The following is an 18,055-nucleotide window of genomic DNA, read 5'->3' on the forward strand; positions in this document are numbered from 1 at the left end:
TGTAGTAATTGTAAGTCCTAGTTTGCTACATTGGCACTGCACGAGAATATAGAAGGGTAGCATTTTTACTGAAATTCACTACTTCATTACTGTAAATGTAGTTGAGTCTCCGTCATAATTTTTTGTGAGATTTTCCTATTTGTATAAAGAACATTGTGTAAAATTTTCAGTTGTTTTCACTCAGTCCCTCTTTAGATATTGACTGACAAAATTGGCATTAAAAGTGTTTCGGACATTTTGAAAAAAGCTTTAGAACAAAGGAGTGCATTCTCAGGACTAAAACTTATACTGCAAGTAGTTATATAAGTATTCGACATAGATGGTCAAAGCTTTCCTTCATAAAACAAATGGTCTTCAAATTTAACGATTGATATATTTTCCCGAGTTTTTACAGTAGAAAATTTGACTCTCTTGCATGATAGAAAAATTAAAATAATGTATACCTGAAGTTCATTTCATGCTGAACAGACTGCTTTTTGAATTTTTCTGACGCATTTATATATATATATATATATATATATATATATATATATATATATATATATATATATATATATATGTAAAGTCTTGTAAAGTCTTATATCTACTCTGTGATATTTTCCATTGCCTTACTAAACACAGCATATTTGCTAGTTTGTAGAAAATCACATATTTCTTTAATCATGCTGTTTCTTGAAATGCTAATATCTTCGAATCTTTTTAATTTGAATTCTCCAGAGGCCATATGATGATTCATCATCCATCCATATCCATTATTTGCATCCATGTACATTATGTAAGAACTCTTGTCTTTAGGATTATAATTTTCTAGCTATTTAATATTAGCTACTGCATATCTATTTGAACATTGAGAAATTCCTCCTCTTAGAATTTTTCTATAAAGAGCAATTTACCATAATCGGTTAATAATTCTAATTTTTGTTTTGTCAGTTTTAACGTTATATCCTACAAAAAATCCAGGACTTGTGAAATACCGTGCTGGATCTAATTCATATGTTTTAAGTGCATTTTCACTGAAATTTTCAATATTATCTGCTAATTGAAGAACATTTGTTTCATTATAGAATTGAGTGTATTCTTTTAAGGTTTTTAAGTTGAATACTTTACAAATTAATATATTGCAGTTATGCTATGTGTTATCTAAGAATAGAACAGAACGTACGCAAGAGGTATCACAGCAATAACCAACTTTTCTAATGATCTAGACATCGATAATTTCGTATACCAATATTCATGATCAACCTTTTCTATTGAAATTAAGAATAGGATTTGTAGGGGAATGTTTATACTTGCCGCGACCTTATCCTGATAGCCGAGATACGCAGCTTGAATTCAGGCGACTCCGCGCACATTACTTAGTTCCTCGCGTTACACAAGTAAAACATTACTTAGGAGATCAATTCAAAGAGCTAATTGAGTTCAAGTATATAAAAATGTCAATACAGAAACAATATTTAAAATAAATGATACTACATTTATTAGTAAAGGGTTATGAAAATGACGTCATGACTCAGAATCGGAAAGAGATAAGGAAAGAAAGGAGTGAAAAGCCGGCAGCTAAGATGCGAGTCTCTTGCAAGTGTTGCAAGACTATAAACTTGAAAAATCTTATAACAAAAGCAGAGGACAGTAAAATTACTTAATTGGTCAATGTTAGAAACCGTCCACGATGGATAGGAAATGGCTTAATATTTTTATATGATATATAAATTAAATAGAGTAACTACCCCGTAAGAAACTTCATTGCCTGCTGATAAATGAAACAAAAGAAATAACGGAACTCACATGTAACTTCTGCAATTTTTGTGCAGAGAGTAACACTGCTCTGCCAAATATCGTCTTCGCGCGTGCGTTAGAGTGGGTATGTGGGTGTACTGAAATTGAAACCATTGAATGCTCTCGGGTTTTAATTGTGAGGATTGAAAATATATGACGTGCGAATTTCCAATACATTTATTACTATTGTCGTGTCTTCATGAATTATTAAAACAAATAGACCAAGAAACATATTTTTCGTAAGTGGCAGGGAAATGACGAGAAATCATCGCTCCGCGCGTATCAGCTGAAACTCAGAACAGCGCCAGTTGAAACCCTGGCGATTGAGAGCCAAACCAAAACACACACACACACATACAAAGGCTTCCCTGTGAAAAGGTTCGCGCGCCGACATGTATTAATGCGCTTGTGATGCGGCTCTCAAGTTAACATTGCGTTTAGTATAGATCTGTGTACAATTTTTAATTCTGTTCTATTTCAAACTTCCCAAGTACTGACTCATGACTAGACATTGACAAATATGAAACAGGACATACCTTCAGATTACTGATTTGAAGACTCGATCTAGTACACTATTAGTAAGGTGTTCCTCCTGGTAAGTCTTCGTTGCTTCTCCCATGACTTTGGAAATGTCAAGTGGTTTTGATGCTTGACTCGAGCTGAGATTATGGATCTTCCTATATTTGTTGTGAAATACGTAAAGACGTGTACCTCTGGAATCTACTTCTCTCATCACATTTGTCAATGTATGATGTTACACATTGATCAGTGGTAGAGCTTTCCCCCTCTGGTGCATGGGGTCCTTGGTTCGATCCCAGCTCGAGCCAAGTGAACTTTGTGGTAGACAAATACCGTGCGCGTGGGTTTTCTCGGTTTTCTTCCGTTTCCACCATTTTCATTCATTTCTCATCATCGTCTCCTTTAGCCTACCCGGCATAACCGTTGGGCGTAAAACTTAGATTTCATTTCATTTTACTTACACGTTGAATTGCCAAAGCTAGCTAACTTCAGTGCTTGGCAACGATTTCAAAGACGGAACTATATAGTAGTTTTACAGATAAAGAATTCGTTAATTAGTCACAATTTAGTTTAGAAATATGCATAATTTCCTTTCGCTGTTCGTTGAATTCCCTTGAAGAATATTGAACTAAAAGTACAATCACGGACAAAAGTTTAACAATGGTATTGAGGAGCGTCCGTGATCTGATGATTATAATCCTCATCACTTATCTCTTCTCCTGTTAATTTGTTTTTGAATTTGTCTCTTAATAATAGAACAGGTTCTTCTAATTTCTAGGTGAATCAGCAAAATCACATGATAGATACCTTTTCTTTTTACTAGATCAAATACATTATTGGAAAAGAATTATAATGTTTCTATAAATTGTTCTGGTAGTAAAGGTTTTGCCAATACTGCTAACTTTTGGATAAGATTCTAAATGAGTCAATAAATCTAAATGAGTCAATGTTACTGTCTTTGAGAATGTAATACACTTTTCCTCTGTATTAGGTAATATATATATATATATATATATATATATATATATATATATATATATATATATATATATATATATATATATATATATATATATATATATATACTCTTTTAATGTTCCACCTCGTAAACTCTTTTTGACATGTATCATATCCAGATAAGTTATGAATAAATACAGGAACAAATTTTGGGTCAGTATATTATAAATTGCAATAAGAATGAGCAGACCTCTAAATTGACCTGTTAAGTGGTCATGCTCAACAATTTTTCCTATACATGATTCTATATTACGTAAAGTTTTTGTTTATTCTTTCTTATATGTATCGTATTTATCAAGTAAATCTTTTATCCTTTTTTCTCTTTTGTTTCTAATAATAATTCTTCATCATCGTTATCATCACCTTTTTCTAATTACAGCTCTTCTTCAAAATGTTCTTATCCTTCCTCGTTTTTCTTTTCAAAATTGATGATTAAAACATTTAAACTTTCTCTTTTTACTAATAAGCTAGAAATTTCTTCAGATGTGCTACCCAAGGATCTTATAAAATAGAGGATCTGCCCTTACAACAAAAACTTGAAGCCATACGTCACAGTTTCATCACCCCTACTCTGCCCAATAAGATCGTAATGTTTTTAGCCAACAATCATGGCGGAGACGAAAGTAGCCAATCAGACGATGGCGAAAACGAAAGTAGCCAATCAGACTTGCCGATGCTCGGTTGTTTTTTGGCTTTATTAATTTAATAGGATGAAGATACATATAGGCAGATCCTCTATTTTATAAGATCTTTGGTTCTACAACAAATATGGCAATTTTTAGCTGATTCAAATACATTATTTTCGTCTTCTGTAAGAGAATTCATAGACTTATATGTGTCATTCTTTTGCAATTTAAATCGCTTCTTTTAAACTATAAACACATCGGCTACATCCTTATCTATATTCAACAAGTTTGCTTTATATACGAATCTAATAGTGATTCAAAATCTGGGATTATTGTGAACGGTATTCTTAAGGAATGTTTGTGATTAACAAATTCAAGTGTTTTATTCAATTCTTTTGATAGTGTTACTTTAGTAGCAGCGTGTAATCCACAATATTTTTCATGGTCTTATAATAGCTTTTCTCATTCAAAATGCTTAGCTAAACATCTTTCACATAAATATCTTTTATGCTCAATTTTAGTTATTTGCCTTCCAACAAGCCTAAAAAAATCTTTAATCCGACAATAATTACTGTTCTTTTTCTTTTAAAATACAATAGTAGAATATGTTTTCTTTCTTTTCTTTTGTAATTCTCAGTGGAAAGGTTGAGTCAAACTTATCTACTGTATATCAGTAATTTGTACAGGAAACGAGGTATATTTAAGAAAAAAACTTCTTTAAATTTACCTTCATGATTTTACATTTAGAAACTTTTTGTCCATCTTTATTAATTGGATATAAATCGGATATGCCTTAATATAAGAAACATTTTTATCATTATTTTTAACATTAACACATGTTTTTCTTTTTCATTATGTTTGGAAGTTTTGTGTAATATGATCCTCACATTGAAACATTAATCCTTATTTCTAAAAGTCTTATAGAGTGCAACATCCATCTAAATCCTTGTCCTTCAAATTCTTCCATTTCTTTATTCAGTTTATTTTTAGCTGTTGGGTAAAAATCATTTAAGTCTGTAAATTCAAATTTTACTTCGTTAGCTGTCGTAAAGTTATAGTCTTTTATTTTTTTAAATTTACAAATAAATGACATATTCACTTTAACTGCATTAAAAAGCTTAAAACAGTATTTTATTTTATTTCTAACAACTCTTCCACTTGCATTTAAGAATTTAGTAGGGCATTAATATTTTCCAACGTTTTGAATTTTAAATGTTTGTAATGTATTTCTAAAACACGTTTCTTTTAATTCATCTTTTAGTTCGCGTCTGTGTTCAGGATCAAGGGCGCCCATTAGGGGGGAAAGGTGGGGCACTCGACCCCTTGAAGAAATTGTAGTACGGAATATCGAAGAAAACTGAATTGAATTTTTAGAATAGTTACAGCAAAATTTGAAACTATATTTGAAATGCCGCTTATACTTGCCCCACCTTGGAAACCACAATATGAGCGCCCTTGTTCAGGATCAACATTTAGTTCCATTTAAATATGTCTTCACGGAAACAGTTGAAAGCTTCCTTTCTATTTAATCTTTTAGGTTTAGACTTTTCAGAGATCTCTTTTTTAAATTGGTTCATGTTCTGTATTCTTGGCTTTCTTTAAGTGTTTATTTTTATTTTTTATTAAATAATAAATAAATAAATAAATATGTTCTGCTTTTCTTAATCGGGAGTATCCTTTAGTATTCTTTTGTTTACAGACGTGTTTAATTGATTAATGGTGTGTTTATTATAATTCATCTTCCCAAGTTGATGGATGTGCTGCCGAATGGTTTCTCCACTCACACTGAATTGTAGTTTCAGTTCCTCTTTGTACATGGACTTAGACCCTCTAAAATGGAAGCTCAAATTCCGGGAGTTGATTTTTTTGAAAGCGCAAATTCTAGTGAATATATGAACTGAGTTTGAGAATTTGAGCTTTCGGTGGTCCTGCAGCGTGAAGTTGGCAGGACCACCCTTCAAATGGACTTACAGCCTTTAAATTGAAAGCTCAAATTCTGGGAGTTGGTTTTTCTGAGAGCTCAAATTCTACTCAATATCTGCACGGAGTTTCAGAATTTGAGCTTTCGGTCTCATGATACTATGTGTTTAAAATTGCTGGTTTTAAGTGGACTTAGACCCTTTAAATTGAAAGCTCAAATTCCGAGAGTTGGCTTTTTTGAAAGCTCAAATTCTAGTGAATATCTGGACGGAGTTTTAGAATTTGAACTTTCGGTGGTCTTGCAGCGTGAAGTTGGCAGGACCACCTTTCAAATGGACTTAAACCCTTTAAATAAAAAGCTAAAATTCCGGGAGTTGGTTTTTTTTGAAAGCTCAAATTGTTAGTAAATATCTGGACGGAGTTTGAGAATTTGAGCTTTCGGTGGTCCTGCAGCGTGAAGTTGGCAGGACCACCTTTGAAAATGGACTTAGACCCTTTAAATTAAAAGCTAAAATTCCGGGATTTGGTTTTTCTGAGAGCTCAAATTCTACTCAATATCGGCACGGCGTTTCAGAATTTGAGCTGTTGCTCTCCTGATACTATGTGTTCAAAATTGCAGGTTTTAAGTGGCCTTAGACCCTTTAAATTGAAAGCTCAAATTCCGGGAGTTGGTTTTTTTTAAAGCTCAAATTCTAGTGAATATCTGGACGGAGTTTGAGAATTTGAGCTTTCGGTGGTCCTGCAGCGTGAAGTTGGCAGGACCACCCTTCAAATGGACTTAGAGCCTTTAAATGGAAAGCTCAAATTCTGGTAGTTGGTTTTTGTGAGAGCTCAAATTCTACTCAATATCTGCACGGAGTTTCAGAATTTGAGCTGTATGTGCCCTGGTACGATGTGTTGAAAATTGCAGCTTTTAAGTGGACTTAGATCCTGTAAATTGAAAGCTGAAATTCCGGGAGTTGGTTTTTCTGAGAGCTCAAATTCTACTCAATATCTGCACGGAGTTTCAGAATTTGAGCTGTTGGTCTCATGATACTATGTGTTCAAAATTGCAGCCTTTAAGTGGACTTAGACCCTCTAAAATGGAAGCTCAAATTCCGGGAGTTGGTTTTTTTGAAAGCTCAAATTCTAGTGAATATATGAACTGACTTTGAGAATTTGAGCTTTCGGTGGTCCTGCAGCGTGAAGTTGGCAGGACCACCCTTCAAATGGACTTAGAGCCTTTAAATTGAAAGCTCAAATTCTGGGAGTTGGTTTTTCTGAGAGCTCAAATTCTACTCAATATCTGCACGGAGTTTCAGAATTTGAGCTGTTGGTCTCATGATACTATGTGTTAAAAATTGCTGGTTTTAAGTGGACTTAGACCCTTTAAATTGAAAGCTCAAATTCCGGGAGTTGGTTTTTTTGAAAGCCCAAATTCTAGTGAATATCTGGACGAAGTTTGAGAATTTGAGCTTTCGGTGGTGCTGCAGCATGAAGTTGGCAGGACCACCCTTCAAATGGACTTAGAGCCTTTAAATTGAAAGCTCAAATTCTGGGATTTGGTTTTTCTGAGAGCTCAAATTCTACTCAATATCTGCACGGAGTTTCAGAATTTGAGCTGTATGTGTCCTAGTACGATGTGTTCAAAATTGCAGGTTTTAAGTGGACTTAGACCCATTAAATTGAAAGCTCAAATTCCGGTAGTTGGTTTTTTTGAAAGCTCAAATTCTAGTGAATTTCTGGACGGAGTTTGAGAATTTGAGCTTTCGGTGGTCCTGCAGCGTGAAGTTGGCAGGACCACCCTTCAAGTGGACTTAGAGCCTTTAAATTGAAAGCTCAAATTCTGGGAGTTGGTTTTTGTGAGAGCTCAAATTCTACTCAATATCTGCACGGAGTTTCAGAATTTGAGCTGTATGTGTCCTGGTACGATGTGTATAAAATTGCAGGTTTTAAGTGGTCTTAGACCCTTTAAATTGAAAGCTCAAATTCCGGGAGGTGTTTTTTTTGAAAACTCAGATTCTAGTGAATATCTGGACGGAGTTTGAAAATTTGAGCTTTCGGTGGTCCTGCCAACTTCACGCTGCAGGACCTCCGAAAGCTCAAATTCCGGGCTCAAATTGCAGGTTTTAAGTGGACTTAGACCCTTTAAATTGAAAGCTCCAATTCCGGGAGTTGGTTTTTTTGAAAGCTCAAATTCGAGTGAATATCTGGACGGAGTTTGAGAATTTGAGCTTTCGGTGGTCCTGCAGCGTGAAGTTGGCAGGACCACCTTTCAAATGGACTTAGAGCCTTTAAATTGAAATCTCAAATTCTGGTAGTTGGTTTTTCTGAGAGCTCATATTCTACTGAATATCTGCACGGGGTTTCAGAATTTGAGCTGTATGTGTCCTGGTACGATGTGTTCAAAATTGCAGCTTTTAAGTGGACTTAGACCCTTTAAATTGAAAGCTCAAATTCCGGGAGTTGGTTTTTTTGAAAGCTCAAATTCTAGTGAATATCTGGACGGAGTTTGAGAATTTGAGCTTTCGGTGGTCCTGCAGCGTGAAGTTGGCAGGACCACCCTTCAAATGGACTTAGAGCCTTTAAATTGAAAGCTCAAATTCTGGGAGTTGGTTTTTCTGAGAGCTCAAATTCTACTCAAATTTTGCACCGAGTTTCAGAATTTGAGCTTTTAGTGGTCCTGCCAACTTCACGCACCTGTGTTTTCGGGTGTTTCATCATCGTCCTTAAACTTGTTAAACCATCGCTGCACAGTCCGCGTCATCACGACACCCTCACCAAAGGCCTGGCATATTTTCTGTCCCGCTGCAGCGGCGTTTGAACTCCATTTGAACTCGTTCAGCATACATGCGCTTATGACGCTCTGTGGATGCCCCATGTTCCCTAGATCCTTACGCAAGTTGACGGTGTATCTGAATTGCCACAACCAGGTAGTATGTTGGAGATACCCACACCAACAACTGACATTCGCCTTATTTCCACTCTCATTCAAGTCACGGTGTGAGGACCAATTGAACACAGACCTTCACGAAAAGTGACAGAACTTTCTTGGTTACCTTTATAGTTAATGCACAAAAGTGGGACCCGTTTGGTCCCGGGCAGTAGTTGTAGTAGTATTTTATTATGATTAAGCATAATAAAAACTACCTTGAATGTAATTTATGGAGAAAATAATAATAATAATAATAATAATAATAATAATAATAATAATAATAATAATAATAAGCTAAAATAGTGTTTTTAGTTTTCCAGAAGGAAACCAAAATTTTCTTTTTTTTTCAGGGCTCAAAAACACTAGCAGCAACATATTTTTTTGTCTTTGTTCATTGTAGCTGCCCCCCTCAAAAACGACGGGCCCCTCCTACATAAACCAGCTGGCTACACCCCTGCATAACAATATACTATGGAGTTCTTGCGTACTATTCATTGTTGGCGGAAAAAAATTCTTCTTTTACTTTTTTCTTTTCTCCACATCAAAGGATTACACCAAAAAGTTTACAGAAATAAAAATAAGCTTTTCATTGTTGCATTGTTATGTTCTCAATGGTTTTGCATTGTAAATATTGGTTTTAAAAAATATTAACACAGTATGTTAAACTTTCAGTTAAAGAGAATTTTCCAAGAATTGTGCTATATATTTTAAATTATGCTTTATTTTCTAAAATTATGCTTTTAAAACTAGTTTCTTCTGGACCCTTAGACAATCACAATCATGTTCAAGGTACCAACCATATGTGTAAATTGCTGTTATGCTTTATATGCTTTTTGTGCTTTTGGGTTGCTCTACTAATTGTGTTTGGGAGGATTTTGAGTTCTCACTTTAATGTTTGCAGATCACTCCATAATGCTGGGTTATAGGTTCGACAATGTTGTAATTTAAAAAAAAGTTTTTACTTTTTGGATGTAGAGTGGTGATTGATTTGATGATTTTGCAACATGATACAAAGCGGTTTTCCGTATCAGTGATTGTCTATCAATAGTAGGGAGAAAAATGTCTCTTGATAGATATATTATCTTTAGAAAATTCGTTTTCTGCATTCAATGAAGGAAAAGATTCATCCAAAATGAATTTGTGATATTTCGATGGCGGATGTCTAGTTCGTTTCTACGAGGAACCCCTATATTCTATTTGTTTCCGGCTCTGGAATTCGGGACCATTTTCTTTGCACATCTCCAAACATTCTTGATAAATTTGTTCGAATATTGTTCGTTGAGAGTCATATTTACCAGACCTCATCTTGGACAGCGTTTGAACTAGTTATCTACAAGGATCAAATCTTCTGACATGTCTGCATCTACTTGAGATAAGGCGAAACTCGAAGTTATAGCATGGCACCAGTAATCTTAAGTTTAGCAGCCCGAAAACATTCCCTCGTGTACAGATCACACTAATTTTCCGGATGGAATGATGGAGGTAAATAAATATCAGAAGTTCCAGATTTGTTTTAATACCGCATGATAATATAATGTGTTGAAAACAGATTTTATGGGAAAAAAAAAGGAATAAATGGATTTGATGATTTGTAAAAAAAAAAAAAAAAAAAAAAAAAAAAGTGATAGTGCTTAAGTGAATTATAAGAAAAAGCCTTGAAAAGTAGAGATGCAAGGGCTCAGGAAGCACCGGCTTTTTTGGAAAAAACGGTTTTTTCTGCTTCGCTTTTTTGCTTGGGAAATTTTGGACTTTTTTCAAAATTCTGCTTTAAATTGATAAAGCTGATTTTGTTTCGCTTCTCTAAAACACAAAGTCATTTAATTAGTGGGTGATGCCGATAATAATATAAAACCTCGAAAATAAACCATGAATTTCGAAAAGATATTTTAAACAATTTTACTTCAACATTTTTACATTATGAATTCCAAAGGATTAACCAATGTATATAATAATAAAAAAATTAACCTCCTATATACAAAAGTAAGCAGAGTTAGTAAGAACCATGGTTGTTTCTAAAAATGCAAAAAACCCGTTTTTTGGGGGGCAGTTTAAACCAGGCTTTTTTGGGGTTTAAACCAGGTTTTTTGATTTAGATATTTTGCTTTATGTATTTATATTACATATTCACAGAAATAAGTTTGTTTCGCCTTGGTGTTATTATGCAACAACGGGGTTATGCTGGAAGAGGTCCCATAATCTTAAAGAAGTCCGGCCAGTAAATTTCTTAAATTGAGAAACTCCCGCCCTAGCCATCGGGAAATTATTTTAAATGTAAAACAATAACGGGAAAATCCTGTTATTGCTTTCCATGTAAAATTTAAAGGTCAACGTATTATAATCAGTACGCTAAAACTGAGGTATTAAATTACAAATTTAGTGTGTAGATATCATTGAAAGTCCAATCCAAGCTAATGTTGGAAGCTACGTAGGCAATCGGTAAATTTTACCAATTTCAATCAATATATTTAAGCAACCTTGGCTTCTTTATAAAACAACAGGCATGCAGAAATATACAATTTGGTTTCGTTTCGTATGTTTAGGCTTAACATCCTTACGTAATACCGAGGTTATCAAGGAGAAGACTTTCTCTTAAAGTGATATCCGAACCGCTACTTGGTTTACACATGAAAGAAGGGTTGTGGTTCTACCGAGAATTGAACATGGGACACCTTGATTAAAAGGTGAAAAGGAAATAAGACTAATGCAGATGGTTTGACATGTGGAAACGTCACCATGAAGTTCACACGATTCGCATTTTTATTATTTTTATTTTTTGGTTTAAACCAGTTATTTAAAAAAAAAAAGCTGGTGTAAACGAGCCAACCCTAAAAGTAAAAATTTCTTTTTAAAAACATATACAAATAACTAGCAAAATTGTATGTAGTATTTTTACTTCAAAATATTCCATACCCTCTTTTTGAAACAAAATAAATTTAAAATAAAACATAAGAGAAATACTTAGATTTATATGATACAATTAAAGGCTGCTCATCTGGAACTTTTGGTTCTGTATATTCTTAAAATTCTACAGTTAAGTTTTTTATATCCACCATCAAGGGCGCCCATCAGGGGGGAAAGGGGGGCGGTCGCCCCCTAGAGGAAAATGTACTTCAGAATTCGAAAATCCAATAGAATTTTTACATTAGTTACAGCAAAATTTGAAACTATTTTTGAAACGTCGCTTATACTTGCCCCCCATGGAAACCACAACATGGGCGCCCTTGACCACCATCACGGTTTACCCAGTCCTCAAGTTTTCTGAATTTTTAACAAGAGGGATTCAACATATCATTACGGAACTCCCAAAAAAAAAAAAAAGGACTACGGAATATATTTAAGTTAAGCTAAATACAGCTGCACAACAAACATGACTGAGTGGTTGGCTTTTGCGCTTCTATCGGAAAGTCCGGGATTCAACCCAGCATTCGACCATTCTGACAAAGCTTTCCTTCATTCCATCTGTGAATGTAGAAATAGTGCGTGTACTGTGAGTTGGCCGACTTCCTTTCTTATTGTTTTTAAATCGTTATTATTACTAATTACCAGCAGTGACGGTTTTGCGAAGATTAGGGGGTCGGTCTTTCGGACTAAACAGTAGTAGTAAGAAAACCTCTCCCAAAATACTTTTCTAAATTCGCCACTGATTCTCAGTATAAAATGATCTTCAAGGTTGTATCCGGAAGATTATTGCTAAACATATAAACGAAACGAAATGTTAGTTATGCCTGTACTCATAAACTTCAAGCACCTCTCAAATAAAATAAGGACTTTTTAGAAAACGAAACAATCAGAGAAACCCCTCCCAAAGTACTTTTCTAAATCCGCTACTGGTTATTTGTATAAATTGGTATTCAATGTTGTATCCGGAAAATTATTGCTAAATCATTGCACAACTACAGTATAACAGAAATGTGGAAGTACGGTTTGACGGACATATTGAAAAACATATGCTTTGACGAATATGTAGAAAAACCTAAGTTTAACTTTTGTGCTAGAAGCTTGAGTACTAAGCTCTTAGAAATGAAACACGGATGACAAACTAAAATGATCTAGAGAAGAAAAAAAAAGTCTATAACTCAAAAGTTAAAATAAAGTTAAATAGCCTGTAAAATTGCCCTCAAATACTACATTCTTCATGTTAGCTTTAATTCGTAAAACATGTGCTCCATCCATCTTGATGGTGAATTACAGAGCTAAATATGGCATTTAGGTCATGGAATTCTTATCTAACTATAGAATATACTATAAGAAAGCTATTTGGATAGAAAAATCATGAAAATGAAAAAAGCCAAAATTTCCAAAATTCTCGTTTTTTCCCAAAAAGGAAAAATGTAAAAAAAATAAACATCGATTCAAAAAAGCCGGCTTTTTTGCATCTCTATTGAAAAGTAATCAAGAGGAACCATTAATATGTTTTTCCTTTGTTATAATAACTTGTCCTAAGGGACAACGGTGATAGAAACTAATGAGACTTTATAATTGAAAAAAAAAATCATAAAGCACTTAATTTGAGATTAAAGATTGATAACATTTGGTAATATAATGGGGATTCAGGCTGGCAGAGAGGGAGAGTGAAAACGGAGGCAACAGAGACTTTTTTTTTTTTTTTTTTTTTTTTAGCCATGTGCAAAGAGATTAACCTTGGATTTCGGGTGAGAGGTTACCATATACTCATGTGAGTTTCATGTGACAACTCGTGTATGCAAATAGCATCGTTAATATCATCTTGTATGTTAGAATTGTCTTTGTGTAAATAAAATTGTAATTAAGCATTTCGAGGTAAAACAGGTTCTTTTACTTAACTTATACAAAGAAAAGATTAGAACTTACCTCTTATGAACAGATACGCCAGCATGGGATACTGTCGGTTAGTAAATAATATAATCTGAAGTCATCTACCACACGTAACTAAATATAATTGATTAATCATTTTTATTAATCAATAAATAGTTGTTTGGTAGATAAACTCATAATAATAATAATAATAATAATAATAATAATAATAATAATAATAATAATAATAATAATACCAAATTATTAAATTGATGCTATGCATTTGTTCTATGTCACCATAATCAATGGAAATCAATTACTTAGTGTACGAAGACTTTTTTCGTCCAACACAAGTGTAATGTTTTACTGTAGTGCATGTTATTTGTAAGTATGCATATCATATTTTAGTATGAAAAATGAAATCTTTGAGTTTTACGTCCCACGATTATGCCGGTTAGGCTAAAGGAGACGGTGATGATGATTAATGAATGAAATGAAGAAAGTGGGAGAACCCCGAGAAAACCCACGCACACGGTGTTTGTCCACCACAAAGTTCACTTGGCGGGGGCTGGAATCGAACCCGCGACCCCAAGCACCAGAGGTGAACGCTCTACCACTGAGCCACCGCGGCCCCATATTTTAGTATGACTTTCAATATTGAAGCGAATGACAATGCCGACTGATTTTATATTTTTCTGGTTGTTTGTCAAAAAACAAAGGAGATAACTAGATAATGGACAGAGGTTAAAATGAATGTCCAGGTGGGGAGGTCAATGCAAGCACCCCACAGATATCCATGAATTAGATCTTCCCGTACTACAAACTAAAACGAGTGGAGCTATTTTATTCGGAACGCAACGGTATTCTGCAGTTCGTAACTTTGTTGTCGAGAGATGTTTTGGAAGTAGTTTCACTTGTAGCCACTGGCAACTCACCGTTTGTCGACCTATAATAGCATCATTTGTGTGGGGGGGGCCACTATAAGGGGGATCAAGAATTTGAGCAAAGGGGCCTGGCCCCCCTTGGCCCTCCCTTGACTCCGCCACTGAATTCACTACATTGAAATCCGAGCCAGAGCAAAATACTACGTATTTATTCACAGCAACTATTAGCAAATCAATGAGTGTGTGTGTGTGTGTGTGTGTGAGAGAGAGAGAGAGAGAGGCGCTTTATGCTTCGCAGTTGTCAACATATTTTCATTTGTAGTTTCCGTACAAGTTTGTAGAGGGCAGCAATTTACAGTATGACAACCGGTCTGTGGTGAAGTATAGTGAGTGTCGGAGAATAGTATAATTTAAAATGTTATGAACGTGAATCTACCGAAACCATCATAGAATGAAAGTAACTATACGGGGTAAGTGTAATGTGTGTTCGTGTGAGTATTTTTGTTTGACGTCTTACATTCAGCTCTGGAATGGAGATGGAACCTGTTTATTATTAAACTTTTCCCTCAGAACAAGGAACTGACACGATTCTTTAAACTGACAGAAATTGCTATTTTATTTATTTATTATACGAAATAAGATATAATATTGATAAAATTGAGTGCTGGTCAAGTTTATGAACACCACATTTTGTGAAATTTACAGGTAAAATTCAATTCGGTAATAGTATACATGAGAACCCCCTGTCTTCCGTGCGCGAGGATACTTCATATTATATATTTATACGTTACCAAATTAAATCACTGCGTTGTCTTCATTATATGTGCTTAACATTCTATTTTTACTTTCTAGAATAAATTTTGTTGATTTCGATTCGAAAAATGTTAAATATTTTTAAATTTATATCATGATGCAGACCAAAATCCTTGTTGCATATAATGTAATGCGCTATAGCATATAAAGTACAAGGGCAAATAGGTACGGTCTTTTTTATTTTCGTATCAGTGGATAAGTAAATGAAAGTGGGTTTGTTACCCCCTTTCTAAGTTCGTAGATACTCAATGAATAATCCCTAAAAGTATGAGCGTCCAGCTTCTTCTGGAACTCAGACGGTCTTACGTATACTATATCCTTCAATTCTCTGAATTAAAGAACATGTTTGTAACAAACAAATTTCTGCAGGCAGCAGAACTACGTAGTGAGTAATACAGCTGTATTTTGTATTTACAAGTGTAGCACTACTAGTGTGAAACAGTTTCAAGTGCTATAGGAACTCATATCACTACGAAAACCCATGTGTTTTCACTCGTTTACCGTCACTAACGCGCCTTCTCCCTGGGGATGCCCTGCTGACATATGGGCCCAGCATCCCATCATCATCGTCTCCTTTAGCTTAACTGGCATAACGGTGGGACGTTAAACTTAAAGATTTCTTTTCATTTTTGCTTTGCTGTGTACTGACTCGATTAGATTACATTCGTGCTTTTTAGCGTGCGTGAATTTTGGTGCACTACAAGAAAGAAATGAGAAATTACATTTCTTTCACTAATCTGCCTCTTATTGCCCCTAAAAGATTTCGACATTACTCGAACAGTTCTAAAGATTTTCACACATTTATTGCATTATAAGGTTTCTTTTTGCAGAACATGCACTAAGTTGAGGTGTTAGTGCATGAACCATGAACCAACTTGTGCTAGGTGGCCACTATGAAGCACAAATGCTACCTAACCGAGTGTATGTGGAGCGGAGCGAGGGGGTGCGTGTGTATGGAGCTGGTGCGTCAGCGACGGGGGCATACGCATAAACGGGGGTAGTGGTAAGGTACATAAAATATCCGCAATAATTTTCACCTTCAAAGACACTTAAATCGTCGTAATAATTCTTACCTTCAAAATGGCTTTACTGGTTTCCCTGTTACAAATGGCCCGCTGCGAGAAGAAATTCGTCTGTTTTGAATTTTTACTTCTTTTCCACACTTCGCACAGTCGATTTTAGGTTTCAACATAATATAACGTTGCACAATCTTTATAATATGACGCTCTTTATCGCACAATTCTTTGTAATAAAATCGTATGTTTGTATTATATTCATCGCATATGTCCATTGCTAACACATTGCTACAGAACATTCCCGCCGTTTATTTCCACCTTCTTCGCATTCTTGTATTCTTCCGCTTCACTAAATAGTTATAGTTAGAATGCGTTCACTGCCATTCAAATTGTATTTCAATATGATATCTAATGACAGAAATTTCTTATATTCTCTCTCTACTTCTTTTACGAAAAGTGTTTCACATATATATAGATATTTTACCTATAAAATTTGTTTTCTGTAAAACCGTCTGCTCGAGTGAACCCAAGATTTCCCCTGGGCGAAGTGAAAATATCTCAGTTGGCATAGATAAAATTCAAGGGGGCCACAAGAAGTAACTGTTGAAGAATTGCAATTCTTTTGCGATTTCCGTCTAAATATGGCTATCATAAGTGTAGCATGAAAGCTATAGTGCAAAAAAACAAACCAACTTGTGCTAGGTGGCCACTAAAAAGCATGGGTGCTATCTAACGAGATCAGGGTATGGCAAGGCTGGTGGGTCCTCGCGGAAGTGCGTCCGAAGGGGTATGCGCGCAGTCGTGGGTAGTGGAAGAAGTAGGTTTTGGCAATGATACAAGTTTCAATAGCACTTGTGGTTTCATAGTAGTAGCGCTTCACTTGTAAACGTAACATACAGATTCTTACACTGTGCAGGAATGTGCCCCTGTTGCAAACTAGCATCTAATAGACCCATTCCATTTCAAATCGTCAAGGCGAGTTGAATCCTGACATCAAATCAAGTAGAAAAGTTCCTATGAACATGAGTCGAATTCCGCTTCGTTTTCGAGTTACAGGGCTTCCAACTCGGGACCCAAAATCTGCTCGCGACAATGGGAAATAAAGAATGTATTTCGCGTTAAATCAGAAACTATGCGTTAAAGTTATGATGAAATTCAGAAAGTTGATTTGTATCAATATGGTGATTTTTATGTGCGTAAGGGCAATTCAATTCGGTTTGTAGTGTTGCCAGCTTGGTAGAACTTTTGTTTGTTTCCAAATGACACTACATGTTTTTTATTTGATATTTGGAATTCATTAATGATTGTAAACATCATATGAAGCACAGTTTTCCCCACATCACCACAATTTTCGAAAACTTACATGTATTTCATTAAAAGGTTTTATTTTGTGCGTTATTTTATAGTTTGAAACATTAAGTGTGAATTTCACTTGATGTTTACCATCATTAGTAAAACCAAAGTGTCGAATAAAAACTAGGCCTACGTCTGTATAAGTTCTCAGTAATAATAATAAGAAGAGGAAGATTTCTTTTTTATAATTGCAGAATCTGTCGTAACTCTACGCATCAAGTTCGAACTTGTTCAAGAAGGTTTGCTCCAACCACAAGAAGGTTTGATTCGGTGTTGTGAACATCGTCTTAGTGTTCTCTGGAACCATAAACATGGTTACAGCTAGGAACATGACACTGTAGTGCACTAATTACAGTGTTTCTGTGAATAACAATGGAGAAGTCCTATTGCATTAAGGACCGTATTAAATATGTTGATTATGGTTTGAGGATTGTGTACGGAAAA

General features: G+C 34.9%; 1 protein-coding gene across 2 annotated transcripts in view; it reads left to right on the plus strand.

Annotated features, from left to right (window-relative positions):
- Positions 1 to 14,741: 14,741 nt before the first annotated feature.
- lmgA (anaphase promoting complex subunit lemming A) overlaps positions 14,742 to 18,055 on the plus strand; it is a 176,510-nt gene continuing 173,196 nt past the window's right edge. Inside the window, exon 1 of one of the 2 annotated variants that reach the window (XM_081758261.1) lies at positions 14,742 to 14,899. In XM_081758261.1, coding sequence (XP_081614387.1) covers positions 14,881 to 14,899 — 19 coding nt within the window. In that variant the 5' untranslated portion in view covers positions 14,742 to 14,880. The remainder of the gene's footprint in view (positions 14,900 to 18,055) is intronic. The other variant, XM_081758260.1, reaches the window with a different exon arrangement.

This window comes from Thermobia domestica, chromosome 5, assembly GCF_964235325.1.
Source record: "Thermobia domestica chromosome 5, izTheDome1.hap1.1, whole genome shotgun sequence".
Classification (NCBI taxonomy): domain Eukaryota; kingdom Metazoa; phylum Arthropoda; class Insecta; order Zygentoma; family Lepismatidae; genus Thermobia; species Thermobia domestica.